At 31.7% G+C, this 15,224-nt stretch overlaps 3 protein-coding genes across 4 annotated transcripts; 2 read left to right on the top strand and 1 right to left on the bottom strand.

Annotated features, from left to right (window-relative positions):
• Positions 1–1,978: 1,978 nt before the first annotated feature.
• On the top strand, positions 1,979–2,675 carry LOC111683637 (39S ribosomal protein L41, mitochondrial). Its single transcript, XM_023445733.2, has one exon. The coding sequence runs from the start codon at positions 2,094–2,096 to the stop codon at positions 2,592–2,594; it is 501 nt and encodes a 166-aa protein (XP_023301501.1). The 5' UTR covers positions 1,979–2,093; the 3' UTR covers positions 2,595–2,675.
• A 27-nt stretch (positions 2,676–2,702) lies between these two features.
• On the bottom strand, positions 2,703–3,719 carry LOC111683636 (splicing regulatory glutamine/lysine-rich protein 1). Its single transcript, XM_023445732.2, has 2 exons — positions 2,898–3,719; positions 2,703–2,839 (listed from the first exon to the last, which is right to left on the bottom strand). Exons 1-2 carry the CDS (start codon positions 3,606–3,608, stop codon positions 2,759–2,761), a joined length of 792 nt encoding a protein of 263 aa, XP_023301500.2. The 5' UTR covers positions 3,609–3,719; the 3' UTR covers positions 2,703–2,758.
• Positions 3,720–4,349: 630 nt separating this feature from the next.
• On the top strand, positions 4,350–15,068 carry LOC111683635. 2 transcript variants are annotated; one of them, XM_023445731.2, is made up of 9 exons: positions 4,350–5,317; positions 5,470–6,299; positions 6,371–6,461; positions 10,521–10,634; positions 10,692–11,398; positions 13,049–13,184; positions 13,254–13,357; positions 13,434–13,561; positions 13,745–15,068. In XM_023445731.2, exons 1-9 carry the CDS (start codon positions 4,480–4,482, stop codon positions 14,601–14,603), a joined length of 3,807 nt encoding a protein of 1,268 aa, XP_023301499.2. In that variant the 5' UTR covers positions 4,350–4,479; the 3' UTR covers positions 14,604–15,068. The 2 variants fall into 2 exon arrangements, with proteins under 2 accessions (XP_023301499.2, XP_023301497.2); XM_023445729.2 differs by having other exon boundaries at positions 10,521–11,398.
• Positions 15,069–15,224: the final 156 nt, after the last annotated feature.

The following is a 15,224-nucleotide window of genomic DNA, read 5'->3' as shown; positions in this document are numbered from 1 at the left end:
GAACTGAACTAGAACTGAACTAGAACTGAACTAGAACTGAACTAGAACTGAACTAGAACTAGAACTGAACTAGAAATGAACTAGAATTGAACTGGAACTGAACTAGAATTGAACTGGAACTGAACTAGAACTGAGCAGGAACTGAACTATAACTGAACTAGAACTATGTGTGTGTGTGTTTCAATTCCTCCCCCAAAAGCCTTATTGTTGTATGCATGATTGCATTCAATTCGTACATTGTAACAATAGTTCATGTAAGTTTGTCATAAATGTTTGTGGCGAAAAAGGAGTGTGTAAGTGTGGTGTAGGACAATGATAATAATAGTACGATTAAGTAATTTACATTGCCACATTATTTTTAATGTTAAGGTCAGAAGGATTATGAAGGTTGTACTTCAAAACTCACACACACATTCACACACTACATTGTTGAATTACGTGTAACTTAATTAAAATGCTCGAAACATTTGTTGTTTTTTTTACAAGGATTATTGAGTGTTGTTATGTTTTAATAGTTTAGTTCTAGTTTAGTTCGTTCTATTCTTGTTCTGTTCTTGTTCTGTTCTTGTTCTGTTCTTGTTCTGTTCTTGTTCTTGTTCTTGTTCTTGTTCTTGTTCTTGTTCTTGTTCTGTTCTTGTTCTGTTCTTGTTCTGTTCTTGTTCTGTTCTTGTTCTGTTCTTGTTCTGTTCTTGTTCTGTTCTTGTTCTGTTCTTGTTCTGTTCTTGTTCTGTTCTTGTTCTGTTCTTGTTCTGTTCTTGTTCTGTTCTTGTTCTGTTCTTGTTCTGTTCTTGTTCTGTTCTTGTTCTGTTCTTGTTCTGTTCTTGTTCTGTTCTTGTTCTGTTCTTGTTCTGTTCTTGTTCTGTTCTTGTTCTGTTCTTGTTCTGTTCTTGTTCTGTTCTTGTTCTGTTCTTGTTCTGTTCTTTTTGTTCTGTTCTTGTTCTGTTCTTGTTCTGTTCTTGTTCTGTTCTTGTTCTGTTCTTGTTCTGTTCTTGTTCTGTTCTTGTTCTGTTCTTGTTCTGTTCTTGTTCTGTTCTTGTTCTGTTCTTGTTCTGTTCTTGTTCTGTTCTTGTTCTTGTTCTTGTTCTGTTCTTGTTCTGTTCTTGTTCTGTTCTTGTTCTGTTCTTGTTCTGTTCTTGTTCTGTTCTTGTTCTGTTCTTGTTCTGTTCTTGTTCTGTTCTTGTTCTGTTCTTGTTCTGTTCTTGTTCTGTTCTGTTCTTGTTCTGTTCTTGTTCTGTTCTTGTTCTGATCTTGTTCTGTTCTTGTTCTGTTCTTGTTCTGTTCTGGTTCTGTTCTTGTTCTGTTCTTGTTCTGTTCTTGTTCTGTTCTTGTTCTGTTCTTGTTCTGTTCTTGTTCTGTTATTGTTCTGTTATTGTTCTGTTCTTGTTCTGTTCTTGTTCTGTTCTTGTTCTGTTCTTGTTCTGTTCTTGTTCTGTTCTTGTTCTGTTCTTGTTCTGTTCTTGTTCTTGTTCTGTTCTTGTTCTGTTCTTGTTCTGTTCTTGTTCTTGTTCTGTTCTTGTTCTGTTCTTGTTCTGTTCTTGTTCTGTTCTTGTTCTGTTCTTGTTCTGTTCTGTTCTTGTTCTGTTCTTGTTCTGTTCTTGTTCTGTTCTTGTTCTGTTCTTGTTCTGTTCTTGTTCTGTTCTTGTTCTGTTTTTGTTCTGTTCTTGTTCTGTTCTTGTTCTGTTCTTGTTCTGTTCTTGTTCTGTTCTTGTTCTGTTCTTGTTCTGTTCTTGTTCTGTTCTTGTTCTGTTCTTGTTCTGTTCTTGTTCTGTTCTTGTTCTGTTCTTGTTCTGTTCTTGTTCTGTTTTTGCTCTGTTCTTGTTCTGTTCTTGTTTAGCTCTAATTCAGTTCCAATCTGTTCTAATTCGTTTCTAGTTAGAAAACAGTTAATTGGAACAGTTTATAGACGTCAACCTGTAATTTATTTATAAAATGAGCAACTACACTAACATAAAATACAACTGCGTCTTAAACAGCTGTTTTCACGCTATTGTGATTGAAACAAAAAGTACTCTGTACATTTTTTTACCAACGAAAACACGCAAATTGCCGTGCAGTTATTTAATAATATTTTAACAAATTTTCACAGAAAAACTATGCAAAATTGTAAACAACTTCTTACACTGGCCATCAAAAGCCAACAACGTACCATCTCCACTACAGCCACCCTGGAAGGTAAACGTAATTTCCGTAAATTTTTGGTACACAATAAACGCGGCACGCGTGTGGTCAAAGAAGCTCAGCGCACACAGCTCAACCCAGCGGTACCCATCGACAAAAGAGGCGTACGTGATACGGGTATGATAGTGAATGGTAAATATGTGGAGATACCAGAAAAAATACCCGAGCTAATAGTGCCCAATTTGGATGACTGTAAATTAAAGCCATATGTCTCGTATAAGGCGGCGGATGTCATACAATCGGAATTTACCAGTTTAGATTTGTTTAATGCCGTATATTCTAAGAAAGTTATACAAGATTTTAAAGAGGGTAAACTAAAAGAAGATGGTATGCCGGTAGAGCCTTCGGAAAATGAATTACTAACAGCTGAAGAGGCTTTGCAAAGAGCACGTAAAACGGGCTCAGATATATTTTAAATATTAAGTTTGTTGTTGATTGATTTGAAATAAATTAAATTTAAATCATAAAAAGTAGAAAAAAACTTACCAAATCCCTTAGAAAGTTACTTTCTTTATTGGACTTGCTTGTAGTTAAATTTATTTTATTTATTATGTTAGTAGTTATTGAAGAAAAAGTTTAATTATTCCGTCATAAATTTCTGCCGATAAAGAAACAATTTTCGCACCCATTTATCCTGTTTTTGTTCAGCATCTCCCAGAAACTAAAAGATAAGTATACATTTTAGATTTATTTGTATTTTTCAAACAAAAATAACTTACATTTGGATGAAAAATTTCCTCTTTAGTACTGGCCTCTTTTAATTTATCCAAAGACATGGTAAAAGTTACCGTCTCCGCCTGTAAGTCTATAAAAACTTTATCCGTAGGCAAGGAGCTTTTCTCGGGAGCTTCCCGGTCTCGTGTACTAAAGAAAGATCTGGGCACGAATGTATCTTCTTCTATAGTGTCCAAAGCTTTTTGCACTTTAAAATCCATTAAATCTATAGCTTTGGTAACAGCCGCTGTTCCGGGAGTGCTGACTGAAGTTTGAGCACTTCTCGAATTGTTTTCTGAACTGGGCGCACGAGTCTTGCTATTACGTGAACTAGAGTATTTTGATGTTCGACTGCTGCGGCTACTGCGGCTACTGCGACTATCTCGGGAACTGCTGGAAGATGTAGAGGAGGTGCTAGAACTTCGGCTGCGACGACGATGTTTAGATTTCTTTGAGTGTTTGGATTTTTTTGATTTTGACTTGTAATGACGGGATGAATATGAATAGTCACGATCATAATCTCTATCCCTTTCCCTATCATAGTCACGATCCCGTTCACGTTCCTTGTCCCGGCTGCTGCGTTCTCTCTCACGATCCCTATCCCGGTCTCTTTCACGATAACGTTCAGTATCACGGCTGCGTTCTTTATCGCGTGATTTGGAGCGAGTCTTATGTCTTGAGCGTTGATAGCTAGATGATCTTTCGGATTCCCTCATTTTCGTCCTGGTTTCTGCTTAAATTTTTTTCTTATTTGTGATTTTCAGTTTTGCTGTGCATTTTTCCGCAAAAATTAAGGTAAACAATCACAATATGATGAACTGAAGCTATTTTCAATCACAATAGTAACTCTTTTAGCTGGCAATGCCGTTTAATGAAACTTTTTTTCAGTGTTGACAACTATATGAAGGAAAGGCAAGAATGTAGCTTGCAATTATTATTTTCATTTCGATTAATATTAATTCTAAATAAAGTCGTTTGTAGATTATTTACCCCATTTGTTTAAGATTTTTAATTATAATTTTGTTTCTATGTTAAATATTTTGTTAACTTTACGAAAAAATTATTTTTCTTTTTGACGTTTTAAATAAAACGCTAGGAATAAACACGTCACAGAAAGTTGATAACACTGTTGTATATTACAATAGTGAAGCCGGATGGGAAACATTTTCCCCTTTAATAAAAAAATGTAAGGAATTTTTAGACTTTTCTGTTCATAGTAATTAAGTATACATAATAAAAAAAATATCTTAAAGAAATTGTTATTTAATAGTTTAGTATTATATTATTTTTTGTTTGTTTTGATATGAAAATCATATTTATTTAAAAAATGCAAGTTTTTAATATATAAACAAGAATTTTTTAAACTTATTATGGTGTTTTTGTTTTTTCCCGCAAACCTAGGAATTTCTATAAACCTCCCTCTGGCATCTCCTTGAAAATTACGCCGCCATTTTTACTTTAGTGTGTATTTTGTGAAAAAAAGACGCGTTGCTTGAGAAATTGTTTAAAAATTGTAAAAAAAATAGTTAAAAAAATTAAAAATTTATTGAATTTTCCAGCTTTTATATGTTCGGCTAAAGTTTAAACATGAAAATCTCTAAAACTGACATAACTTTAGATTTAGATTGTCTAATTGAGGAATTATCACCGGCTCAGTTGGGTGCTTATGAAAGAGTTGCCAACGAGCATAATGCCATTAAAAATGCTCTAAAGACGGCCCTTAATGCCAATGATGGCAAAGAACTATTTAATGGCCAGGTCTTTCAGGCCTATTCGTTTAAGGGTAAAGTGCTGCAGGAGTTGAAAGAGGCCACTCTGCCGCCAAAGAAAACACCCAAGTCTGATGATGCCAACTCTAAGGGAGGTAGTCGTTCGGGCCGTAAAAGGGCTCCCAACTTTGTGTATTTGGAAACTTCCGATGAGGAAGATGATGATGTACCCTTGGCTAAGAGAATTGCTGTGGCGGCGGGTAAAAATATCAAATCTGATGGCTCAACACCATCTAAGGGTAAGAAGGGTGCGGTTGATGTCAAAGATTCTTCGCTAGCGGGCAAAGGCAAATCTTCCAAAGACTCTAAGAAGGGCATTAAGGGAGCTGCAGAATCTCCTCCGGCACCTAATTTCCGTCCTTCGGAAGACTCCGCGGTAGGAGGTTTGATTATTGGTTCCGATGGCAAGGATGGTAAAAATACCAAGGAGAATAAGGAGACTAAGTTACAGGGTAAAACCTTTCCATCTTTGGTGGTTTTGGCTAAACCTTGGCTTAAGGTCAAAGATATGTCGGCTACACGTAATAAGTTGGATTCTAAGGTTAAGTTGGTGCTAATGTTGACACCCAACAAATTTACCGAATGGCTGATACAGGAAGGTTTACTCAAGGCTGAGCAGAAATGTGCCAATCATAAGACTAATGATTTGAAATTGGGTAAGTGTTAAGGAAGGAAAGGAACACTGATTAATATAGTAGGTTTAGAGATATTGTTGTCTCGCGGCAGACATTTTAAGTTCAAAATCTTTATTCGAAAATCTTTTTCCAACATAAATTCATCTTAATGTTTCTTTTATTCCCTTTTGCAGGTGTTTATTCCGATGCCTCTAAATTTCCCTATACCGGTGGCTATGTCTGGATTAGTGAATGCTGTCCCACACGTTTTGTTTCCGTTTTTCATGGCTCCATCTTTGAGGGGGCTCCTCATCCTCCCTCTTGCATACTCAAGCTCATTTATCATTGGGCCTGTCAAACCAACATACAAAATGTTGTACAATGGGTCAAGGTGGATAATGTTTACATTAAAGGTGTTTACACTTGGCTTAGAGCCATTTGTACCTTGGCCGTTCATCAGAAATGTAAAAAACTTGGTGGCCCTGAAAAGTATGTAGAAGTAGGTGTCATTTCCTTTGGCACCACCTCTCAAGATGGTCAACAACGTCAGCTGAAGGTAGAAGTATTAGGTGTTTTAGATTATGCTGAGAAAACTATACGTCTAAGAGCGGTCGAACCTTTATCGGACTCTGATCGTAATTATAAAAAACGTTTTCAAGTTATATTGGAACCCCTTAAACGTTGGGTCTCACAGGATAGTACTATTTGTATTGATTTGACGGTGGATAAAATGACCTTATATTCCATGGGCTTTAAGAATGTGGTACAGGCTGCTGCCACAGATAGTTCAGCTAAACATACGAACTCTGCCGTTATGGATTACCTAAGACGTATTGTACCCAGAATGTTCCAAAACACTTTGTCTTTACTTTCACGTCAAATGATACAACAATTTTTAGATGAATTAGTTTGGCGTGAACAGTTTGGCACTTATGCTTTGCAGGCTTTTAATAATATTACCGCTCATATAGCCGAACAGACTAGAATCAATTGTAATGAATCATTGACGCAAAGGTTATATCATGTAAGTTTTCAAAAAATTTCAAATTTGCAATGAATAATCAATCATATTAATGTATTTTCCTTTTTTTATAGGTAGCCACTAATCCTTTTAAAGACTGGAGTATTTTGCCTGCTAATGCCAAGGAAATACCAGCAAATACTACTCCTAAAAGATTGAAAAAACGTTAGTAATTTTCATAATCATAAGTAATTTTTCTTTTTTTAAACACAAAACAGGGCAACAGTGATTTCGCGTAATTCCAAAACAAAAACATCGAGAAATGTTTTGAAAACATTTCTTAGGGGCTTAAAGTTTTTAAAACTTAACAGGTTCATCGTTTTGGGTTATTTATAACTTTACCTGTGTTCCTTAAACAAATGCCTACTTGAAGTGAAAGTGTTTCCAATGTTAACCGGAAACAACGTTGAAACTGAAAAAGTTCAAAAATTTCGCTCTAAATCAATATAAATAGAGTTTGATGACATAAAGAGCTTTGTAATAAGTTCCATATTCCATTTCCTACAAATTTTGTGAGTTAAATAGATGATGTTTACAAGTGCCACTAATATGTGATTTAAAAGAATGTTATCAAACTTTAGGAGTCTCCGAAAAGCAAATCTGTATTAAAACAAAGACATTACAATCTGTTGCTGGATTTTTATATCTGTGAAGTCTTCCCAAAGCTAAAGAGAGAATGTTTTCTTGATGAAATATACTCGCTAGAGATATAAAAGATAGTCTATAGTCTGGAATATAGTCTTGTCTAGTCTACGTACTAGTTTATGTTCTAGTCTAGTCTATATGCTAATTTATAGTCTAGTCTATATACTAGTTTATAGTTTAGTCTATATACTAGTTTAAAGTTTAGTCCATATACTAGTTTATAGTCTAGTCTATATACTAGTTTATAGTCTAACCTTTATACTAGTTTATAGTCTTGTTTATATACTAGTTTATAGTCTAATTAACGGACTAGTTTATAGCCTAGTCTTAAGTCTATATTGTAATCTGTAGTCTAGTCTACATTCTATTTTATATCCTATTCCATAGAAGGCTAGTACTTGTTCTATTACATAGTTTATTTTATAGTGTTTTCTATAGCATAGTCTATTATCTAGTCTGGAGTCTAGTGCATAGTCTGTTCTATAGTCCAGTCTATAGTGTAGTTTACAGTCTAGTCTACATTCTACTTTCTATTTTAGTCTATCGTCTAGTTCACAGTCTATACTATAGTTTATACATACTAATACATAGTCTAATCTTGTCTTCAGTCTAGTATTGTATTATTGCTAATGAGGTTGAAAGTCCTTGGACGAATAATTTAGGTCATTTCAGTACGTAGAACATGCTATCAGGGTATGTGTCTATAGTCTAGTCCATTATACATTCACATTGTCTAGTACATAGTCTTGTCTATAGTATCTTACCCTTTCTCTCTCTATCTCTCTTGTTTGTTAAAGAAAGTTTTCTAAAAGTTAAACTCTAGCCAACTTAAGAAAATTTTCTTTTTGTAAGAAAAGTCTTACCCGTTCTCTCTGTCTTTCTCGTTTGTTAAAGAAAGTTCTAAAGCATACAAGAGAAAAATCTATCATTCAGGCAAGTCTATTGTAGCTAGAGAAAGTGTTCGTTAAGAGAAGTCTCACACACTGTCTCTTTCCTTTTTTTATGTTTTTTAAAAGATAAACTTTAGTTAACTAAAGAAAGTTTTCTTTAAGAGAAGTCTTATCCGCTCTCTCTTGTTTGTTAAGGCAGAGAATAAAATATAAGATCTCTTTCAGGTTTACATCATTTTTTATACTTGTGTAAGCATACATGCGTGTGGAATTAAGAGTGCAAGAAAGCTCTTAACAAAGCTCTTTGCCGATCAGGGTTCTAATGCAAACAAAAGAAATCTATCATTCAGACAGAAGTCAAGAGAAGTCTCACACATTCTGTCTCTCTCTTGTTTGTTAAAGAAAGTTTTCTAAAACATAAACTCTAGCTAACCAAAGAAAGTATTCTGTAAGAAAAGTCTTACACGTTGTCTCTCTCTCTTGTTAAAGAATGTTCTAAAGAAAACATGAGAAATCTATTATTCCGGTTACTATATTGTAGCTAGAGGAAGTGTTCTTTAAGAGAAGTCTCACACTCTCTCTTTCTCTCTTGTTTGTTAAAGAAAGTTTTCTAAAGCATAAACTTTTGTCTCCATTGATAGTTGAAGACATTTTTCTACAAGAGAAATCTATCATTCAAGCAGACAAGAGCGAAACGTTTCTTTCTCTAGATTGTAAACGTTTTTTTACAAATTCTTTATCTTTCTGTCTGCCATTAAGTTTTCTTAAAGAAAAGTCTGTTGATCGCTTTTTAAAAAAGTTTCTTTAAAGAAAATTCTCGCTGGTTGAAGAAAATTTTATAAAAATATCTTCATTGCTAATTAGGAGAAATTTTTCTAAAAGAGAAATCTTCAAATTCACTAACAAGAGCAAGTTTTTTTTTAAGAATGTAATCTCTCGCTAAATGGCGATACTTTTTTAACGATATCTTTTTCTCTATCACAAAGAGCAAGTTCATTTTAAAGAATATACTCTTCTCGCTAAATGGAAATGGTTTTTTTAAGGATTCTTTTTTTGTATCGCAAAGCTTTCTTAAAGAAAATTCTCTCGTTCGCTAGTTTAAGAACTAAACTAAAGAAAGTTCTTCCAAAAAAATCTAGAAAGTTTCTAAAATAGTCTCGCTAACCAAACTAATCTCTTTTTTCTCTCTTTTTGAAAAAAAAGTAATAGAAAATAATAAATTTTTTTTACAGATTCTTTACCCTTCTGTCTCTCTTAAAGAAAAGTCTGTTGAACGCTAATTTAATATACTCTCTCGCTAAATGGATAATGTTTATTAAGGTTTTTTCTCTATTTCGCAAAGAGCAAGGTTTTTTTTTAAAGAAAATATTCTCCTGTTTTTTGTAAGTTTTCTTAAAGAAAGAAAAGTTTATGAACTAAACTAAAGAAAGTTCTTCAAAAAAATCTAGAAAGTTTCTAAAATAGTCTCGCTAACCAAACTAATCTCTTTTTTCTCGCTCTCGCTCTCTCTTTTGAAAAAAGTAAAAGAAAATAAAACATTTTTTTACAGATTCTTTACCCTTCTGTCTCTCTTAAAGAAAAGTCTGTTGATCGCTAATTTAATATACTCTCTCGCTAAATGGAAAATGTTTCTTAAGGTTCTTTTTTCTCTATATCGCAAAGAGCAAGTTTTTTTTTTAAGAAAATACTCTCTCGCTAAATGGAAAAAACTTTTCTAATTTATTTTTTTTCCGTATCGCAAAGTTTTCTTAAAGAAAAGTCTCTTGAACTCTAGTTTAGAAAAGTGTTTCTAAATAAAAATTCTGCTTAACTAAAGAAAGTTCTTGAAATTCTTTTTAAGTCTAGAAAGTCTTGCTAACCAAATTTATCTCTTTTTCACACTCTCTCTCTTTCTCTTTTGCAAAAAAAGTAATACAATTTTCTCTTTCTATCTCTCAAATACTGTTGCCCTGTTTTCTTTTCTAATTTCAAAGTTTTAGATTTTTATCGTTTAATTTCTTTTTCCTCCCTCTTTTATAGATCAAAATTCTATTATTGATTTTAATTGAAATTACTAATTAGTTTTTAAGAAACCCCCCCCCCCCCCCACTCAACACTTAGCATGTACTTATTACCTTGTTTATAAGAAATTTCATTAATGAAATTACAGAAATTTTTATTATAATTAAATGTTTTTCTATTATTATTAAATTATGTTAATTATTTTATTATTATTATTATTATTAAAAACATATTTACCTGAATTTAAATTTTAGTTGCCAAAACAACAGAAAAACTACCCACAATTGTTTCAATAGTTTTAATGTTAAACAAAAAGCATAATTATTATTTTTAGTTAATTATTTTTTTAAATATAATTTTTTTATTAATGTTATAACATAATTTTGTTAAAAATCTTATTTGTTTGTTTTTTTATATATATTTAACAATAAATTTTTGTTTTTTTCTGGAAAACTATACAAAAATTTAAAGATTTTTTTTTTTGAAACGAAAACAAAATTTTAAAAAAATTATTTGAAACGTAAGTTTTTCTTTTCTATAAATTTGTTTTAAATTTTAAAAAATTTATGCTTTTTGTTTAAATTTAAAATAGAAACACAAGTAGTTATTGCTAAAACAACAACAACAAAAAATTTAAATTTATAATAATTAACATCTTGTCCCGTTTTAAATATATATATTTTTTTAGCCATAAATGAAGCCGATTATGTTCATTCCGACAAGGTGAATGTGAAAAATATTAAAAAAGAAAAAGATGATGACACACCCACCACCTCTTCATCGGCCAGCAAAAAGAGTAAGGGTAAGATTGAAGAAGATACAAAACATTCGAAAGGTTCTAAATCTACTCCCTCTAAAGGAGGCAAAAAGGAAACGATTTCCGCTAAGAAGGAAACAACATCATCATCGTCATCATCGAAAAAATCCACACATGATTCGAAACCGGCTAAAAAGGAAAAAGAAAAGGAGAAAGAAAAAGAAGATGATGAACTTAGGGGTTTGGAGGAAATGTATTATGGTATTATGGATGGTCATGATGAATACTATGAAGAGTTTCCCTATAAGAAAACCAAAAAAGTTGATGGTGAAACAGATGATCAACAACAACAACAACAACAAGATGTTGATGACAACACCAACCTCATCTATGCCACACAAATTGAATGTCCCATTTGTGATACGGCCACAACTTTTGATTCGAATGAAAAATTACAAACACATTTAGTTTCTCATCTTAATATCGATGGTAAAGATCATAATTTACAGTGTTTGTTTTGTCTAGAGAAAATGGACACTGAAACCGTTTTAACTAAACACAATAATATCATGCATCCGGAGGAAACTAAATCATCTAATTCGGCTTCTTATCGTTGTTTGATATGTCAGCAACGTTTTAATTCTTTAAATTTCTTAACTTCTCATTTGCAAAATAAACATTCTATGTTGGAATTGCCGTATTATTGCCAGGCCTGTGGCTATAGGACTTCATCGCATCGTGATGCCGTTCGTCATTTTTATGATGATCATAAACATCAAAATTTCTTACAATGTCCCTACTGTTTGGATGTAAGTAGAAAGAAACAACTTAATTCTTTTTTTTTTCCTCATAAAAAGGAGTTCTCTCGGTGGATAAAAGTGAAATTTTCACCAAAAATTTTGAAATTTTCACTGAAAAAGTACAATTTTTACAAAAAAGTTGGAATTTTCACCTAAAAGTTGAAATTTTCACCAAAAGTTAAAATTTTCACAAAAAAGCGAAACTTTTATTAAAAAGTGAAAACTTTTATTAAAAAGTGAAAATTTTTAGTAAAAAGTAAAATTTACACTTTCACCAAAAAAGTAGAATTTTCAAAGAAAATACAAATTTTAACCGACAAGTGAATTTTTAATCCACTGAAATGTGAAATTTTTACTAAAAAGTGAAGCTTTCACTAAAAATGAAGTTTTCACTAAGAAGTGAAGTTGTGAAGTGAAATTTTCACCGAAGAGAAATAAATTTTTATCAAAAAGTGAAATTTTCATCGAAATGAAAGAAATTTTCACTAAAAAGAGACATTTTACCAAAAAGTGAAATTTTAACTGAAATGTAAAATTTTCAGCGAAAAGTTGAAATTTTCAACGAAAAGTTGAAATTTGCAATGATAAGTGAAATTTTCACCAAAACGTGTTATATTTACTTAAACGTAAAATTTTTCACTGAAAAGTTGAAATTTTCACCAAAAATTAACATTTTTACAGAAAAAATAAACTTTTTATTCAAAAGTGAAATTTTTTCCAAAAAGTGAAATATTTTCACCAAGAAAGTAAAATTTTTACAGAAAAAAAGGATTTTTTTTATTTAAAAGTGAAATTTTCACGAAAAAGTTGAAATCTTCTCCAAAAATGGGGAAATTTATACTGAAATGTGAAATTTTTACCAAAAAGTGAAATATTTACTAAAAAGTGAAACTATTACCGAAAAGTAGAAATTTTCACCAAGAAAATAAAAGTTTTACAGAAAAGAGAAATTTTTTATTCAAAAGTGAAATTTTCACCAAAAAGTTGAAATCTTAACCAAAAATGGTGAAATTTATACTGAAATGTGAAATTTTCACAAAAAAGTGAAATATTTACTTAAAAGTGAAATTTTCACCAAAAAGTTATATCTTTCACTGAAAACTGAAATTTTTGCCAAAAAATGAAATTTTCACCAAAAAGTGAAATTTTCACCAAAAAGTGAAATTTTACTTAAAAGTTAATTTTTTCACTGAAAACTGAAATTTTCACCAAAAAGTTGAAATGTTCACAAAAAAGTTGAAATCTTAACCAAAAATGTGGAAATTTATACCGAAAGGTGAAATTTTCACAAAAAAGTGAAATTTTTCACGAAAAACTGAAATTTTCGTCAAAAAGTGAAATTTTCGCCAAAAACTGAAATTTTCACCAAAAAATGAAATTTTTCACAAAGAGTGAAATTTTACTTAAAAGTTAAATTTTTTACTGAAAACTGAAATTTTCACCAAAAAGTTGAAAGTTTAACCAAAAAGTTGAAATTTTCAGTAAAAAGTTAAAATTTTCATTAAAAACTTACATTTTCACCGAAAAGTTAAAATTTTCCGCTGAAAAGTGAAATTATCACAAAAAATTCAAAATTTCACTAAACAGATATTTAAAAAAATCAAAATTTTCCTGATTTTAAAAATGTTTACTTATTAATTTATGTATTTTCTTTAACAGATCTATCGTTTCTGCTATAAGGGTGTTATAAATCAAACAAATATTGAGAACTATTACATGCATTTAAGGCAGCACATGACTAAAAAGGATATAAATCTTAAGTGCACTAAATGCTCCTTAAGTTTTGTGGATAAAGGTCAGTATATGATTTGTTTCCTCATACAGAAATGTTTTTCTAAACGTGTTTTTCCATATTACCTTTTAGGTGCTTTAAAACAACACATTTCCAATCATCATCCCAGTTTATTGAAACATTCTCAAAATATACGTCAACTGTTAAGGAATTCTATGTTGATACAACAACCTAAGGTAGGTTTTTGCTGGAAGTAGAGATTTCTTAAAGAACTAAGATTTTAAATATGTGTTTTGTTTTTCGCTATCCTAGGTGCGTAGTCATCATAAGGAACCTTTACCATTTTCGGTGCAATCAAAATTAGGCGATTTCTTTGCCTTTATAGATGGTTCTATATGTGCTGAGTGTAATACGGAAATTATCAATGAACATCATTATATGTAAGTATCTGAAGAGACAATAATTTCATCCATCTGTTTGTGAAAAAAATAATTGCTCTAATATTTTTCTATTTAATCCTGCAACCAAGTGATGTTTTTTTGCAAAACTATAACTTTTTAGCTTTGGTGTGCTATATAGTTTCTAAAATGTATTATCTTTTCTTTGTCTCCTCCTTTTTCTAGCGGTAACTTAAAGTGCAATAAGTGTAACTATAAAACTGCCTGTGAACGTGCTATGTTCCAGCACACCAGCGATTGTACGGGCTCTACTGGCACTAAAGATGTCATGGAAATGCCTTTGCCCAATGAAATGCATTGCATTTGTGGTTTCTCCACCGCCAATGGCAATAATATGGCTCATCATTTAGCTAGTTGTGGACAAAAATCCGCTTATCCTTCATTACAGGTGGCTCAAGAGAATACGGTGAAACGCAATATGCTGGATATGTTGGGTTTAGTTAAGCGTGATGGTGAAGCTGGCACTGATGCCGAAGGTGGTAGTTCCGATCAAAATATGGAAGTAGGTGGTGATGCTGATGCCACACCACCCATGCAAACAGTAGCAGATAATGTTAATACTGAGCAGCAACCGGCTGAAGGCAATATGCAGGGACAACATCAAGAATCAATGGATACCCAACAATCTATTGCTCCCGATCAAACACCCATACCATTTGGACAAATGGATGCTACACCTGTGGAACAGCAGCAACATGCTACACAACACTATGCTCATATTGTTGATAATACCAGTCATTTACAGGTGCCCGGACAAAATCAATATCATTTAGGCTTTGGCCAGGCAGAAGTGGCCCCACATACTTTAAACGCAGCCGATATAGATATGCCTTTAATAGGCGAATTGGCTGATCCTAATCCACCACCAACACCACAATTTCTAGGTGAAGTACATACACCCATGTTTGATGCAGTAGCCGCTGCTGAGCAGCAACATTATCATCAAATGATGCAACAGCAACAACAACAACAGCAGCAACATCATCTTCAGCATCCTCATATACAACATCATCAACAGCAATGAAAATGACCTAAAACGGCCAGGGAAAGATTACCTTCCATACCACCCTGGCAATATTACTGAGACAATTATCCACCAATAGAGGGAAGGGTAAGTTTCAGTAAAAAAACATTTTAATATTTAAGATATCTTTTTTTAATTTTAAAAGCTTTCAAGCTTTATTAGCTTGTTTGTTTTTTGTTTGTTTTATTATTCCGTACAAGAAGATATCTTATACATTATATATCTTATTAATATGAAAAAGAAAATAACTTAATATTTTCTTAAACCCTTAACCCATAAAATCTAAAAATACTAAATATTTTTTAAATTAACTACTAAAACTTTTTTTAAAATATTACAATACAATATTAATATGTGTAATTATTAAAAATTTCGAAATACTTAAAAAAATTTGAGACAGTTTATTGTGAACATTGAGAACAACAAACATATTAAGAATGGAAACAGCACAAAACATTTATCATAAAAGAAATATTGTTAAAGTTGGAAAATTAAAATTTTCTAAATAAATACTTTAGTTAACAATATTTCTTAATATAAACATATAATTATTGATTGAATATTAAATATGTAGAAATAAACTATAGTTTTAAATGAATATTTTTAATATTTCTCTTTTTT

The sequence above is a fragment of the Lucilia cuprina genome, chromosome 6, assembly GCF_022045245.1.
Source record: "Lucilia cuprina isolate Lc7/37 chromosome 6, ASM2204524v1, whole genome shotgun sequence".
NCBI lineage: Eukaryota > Metazoa > Arthropoda > Insecta > Diptera > Calliphoridae > Lucilia > Lucilia cuprina.
Note: the sequence above shows the minus strand (reverse complement) of the source record. Positions and strands in the feature narration are given on the sequence as shown.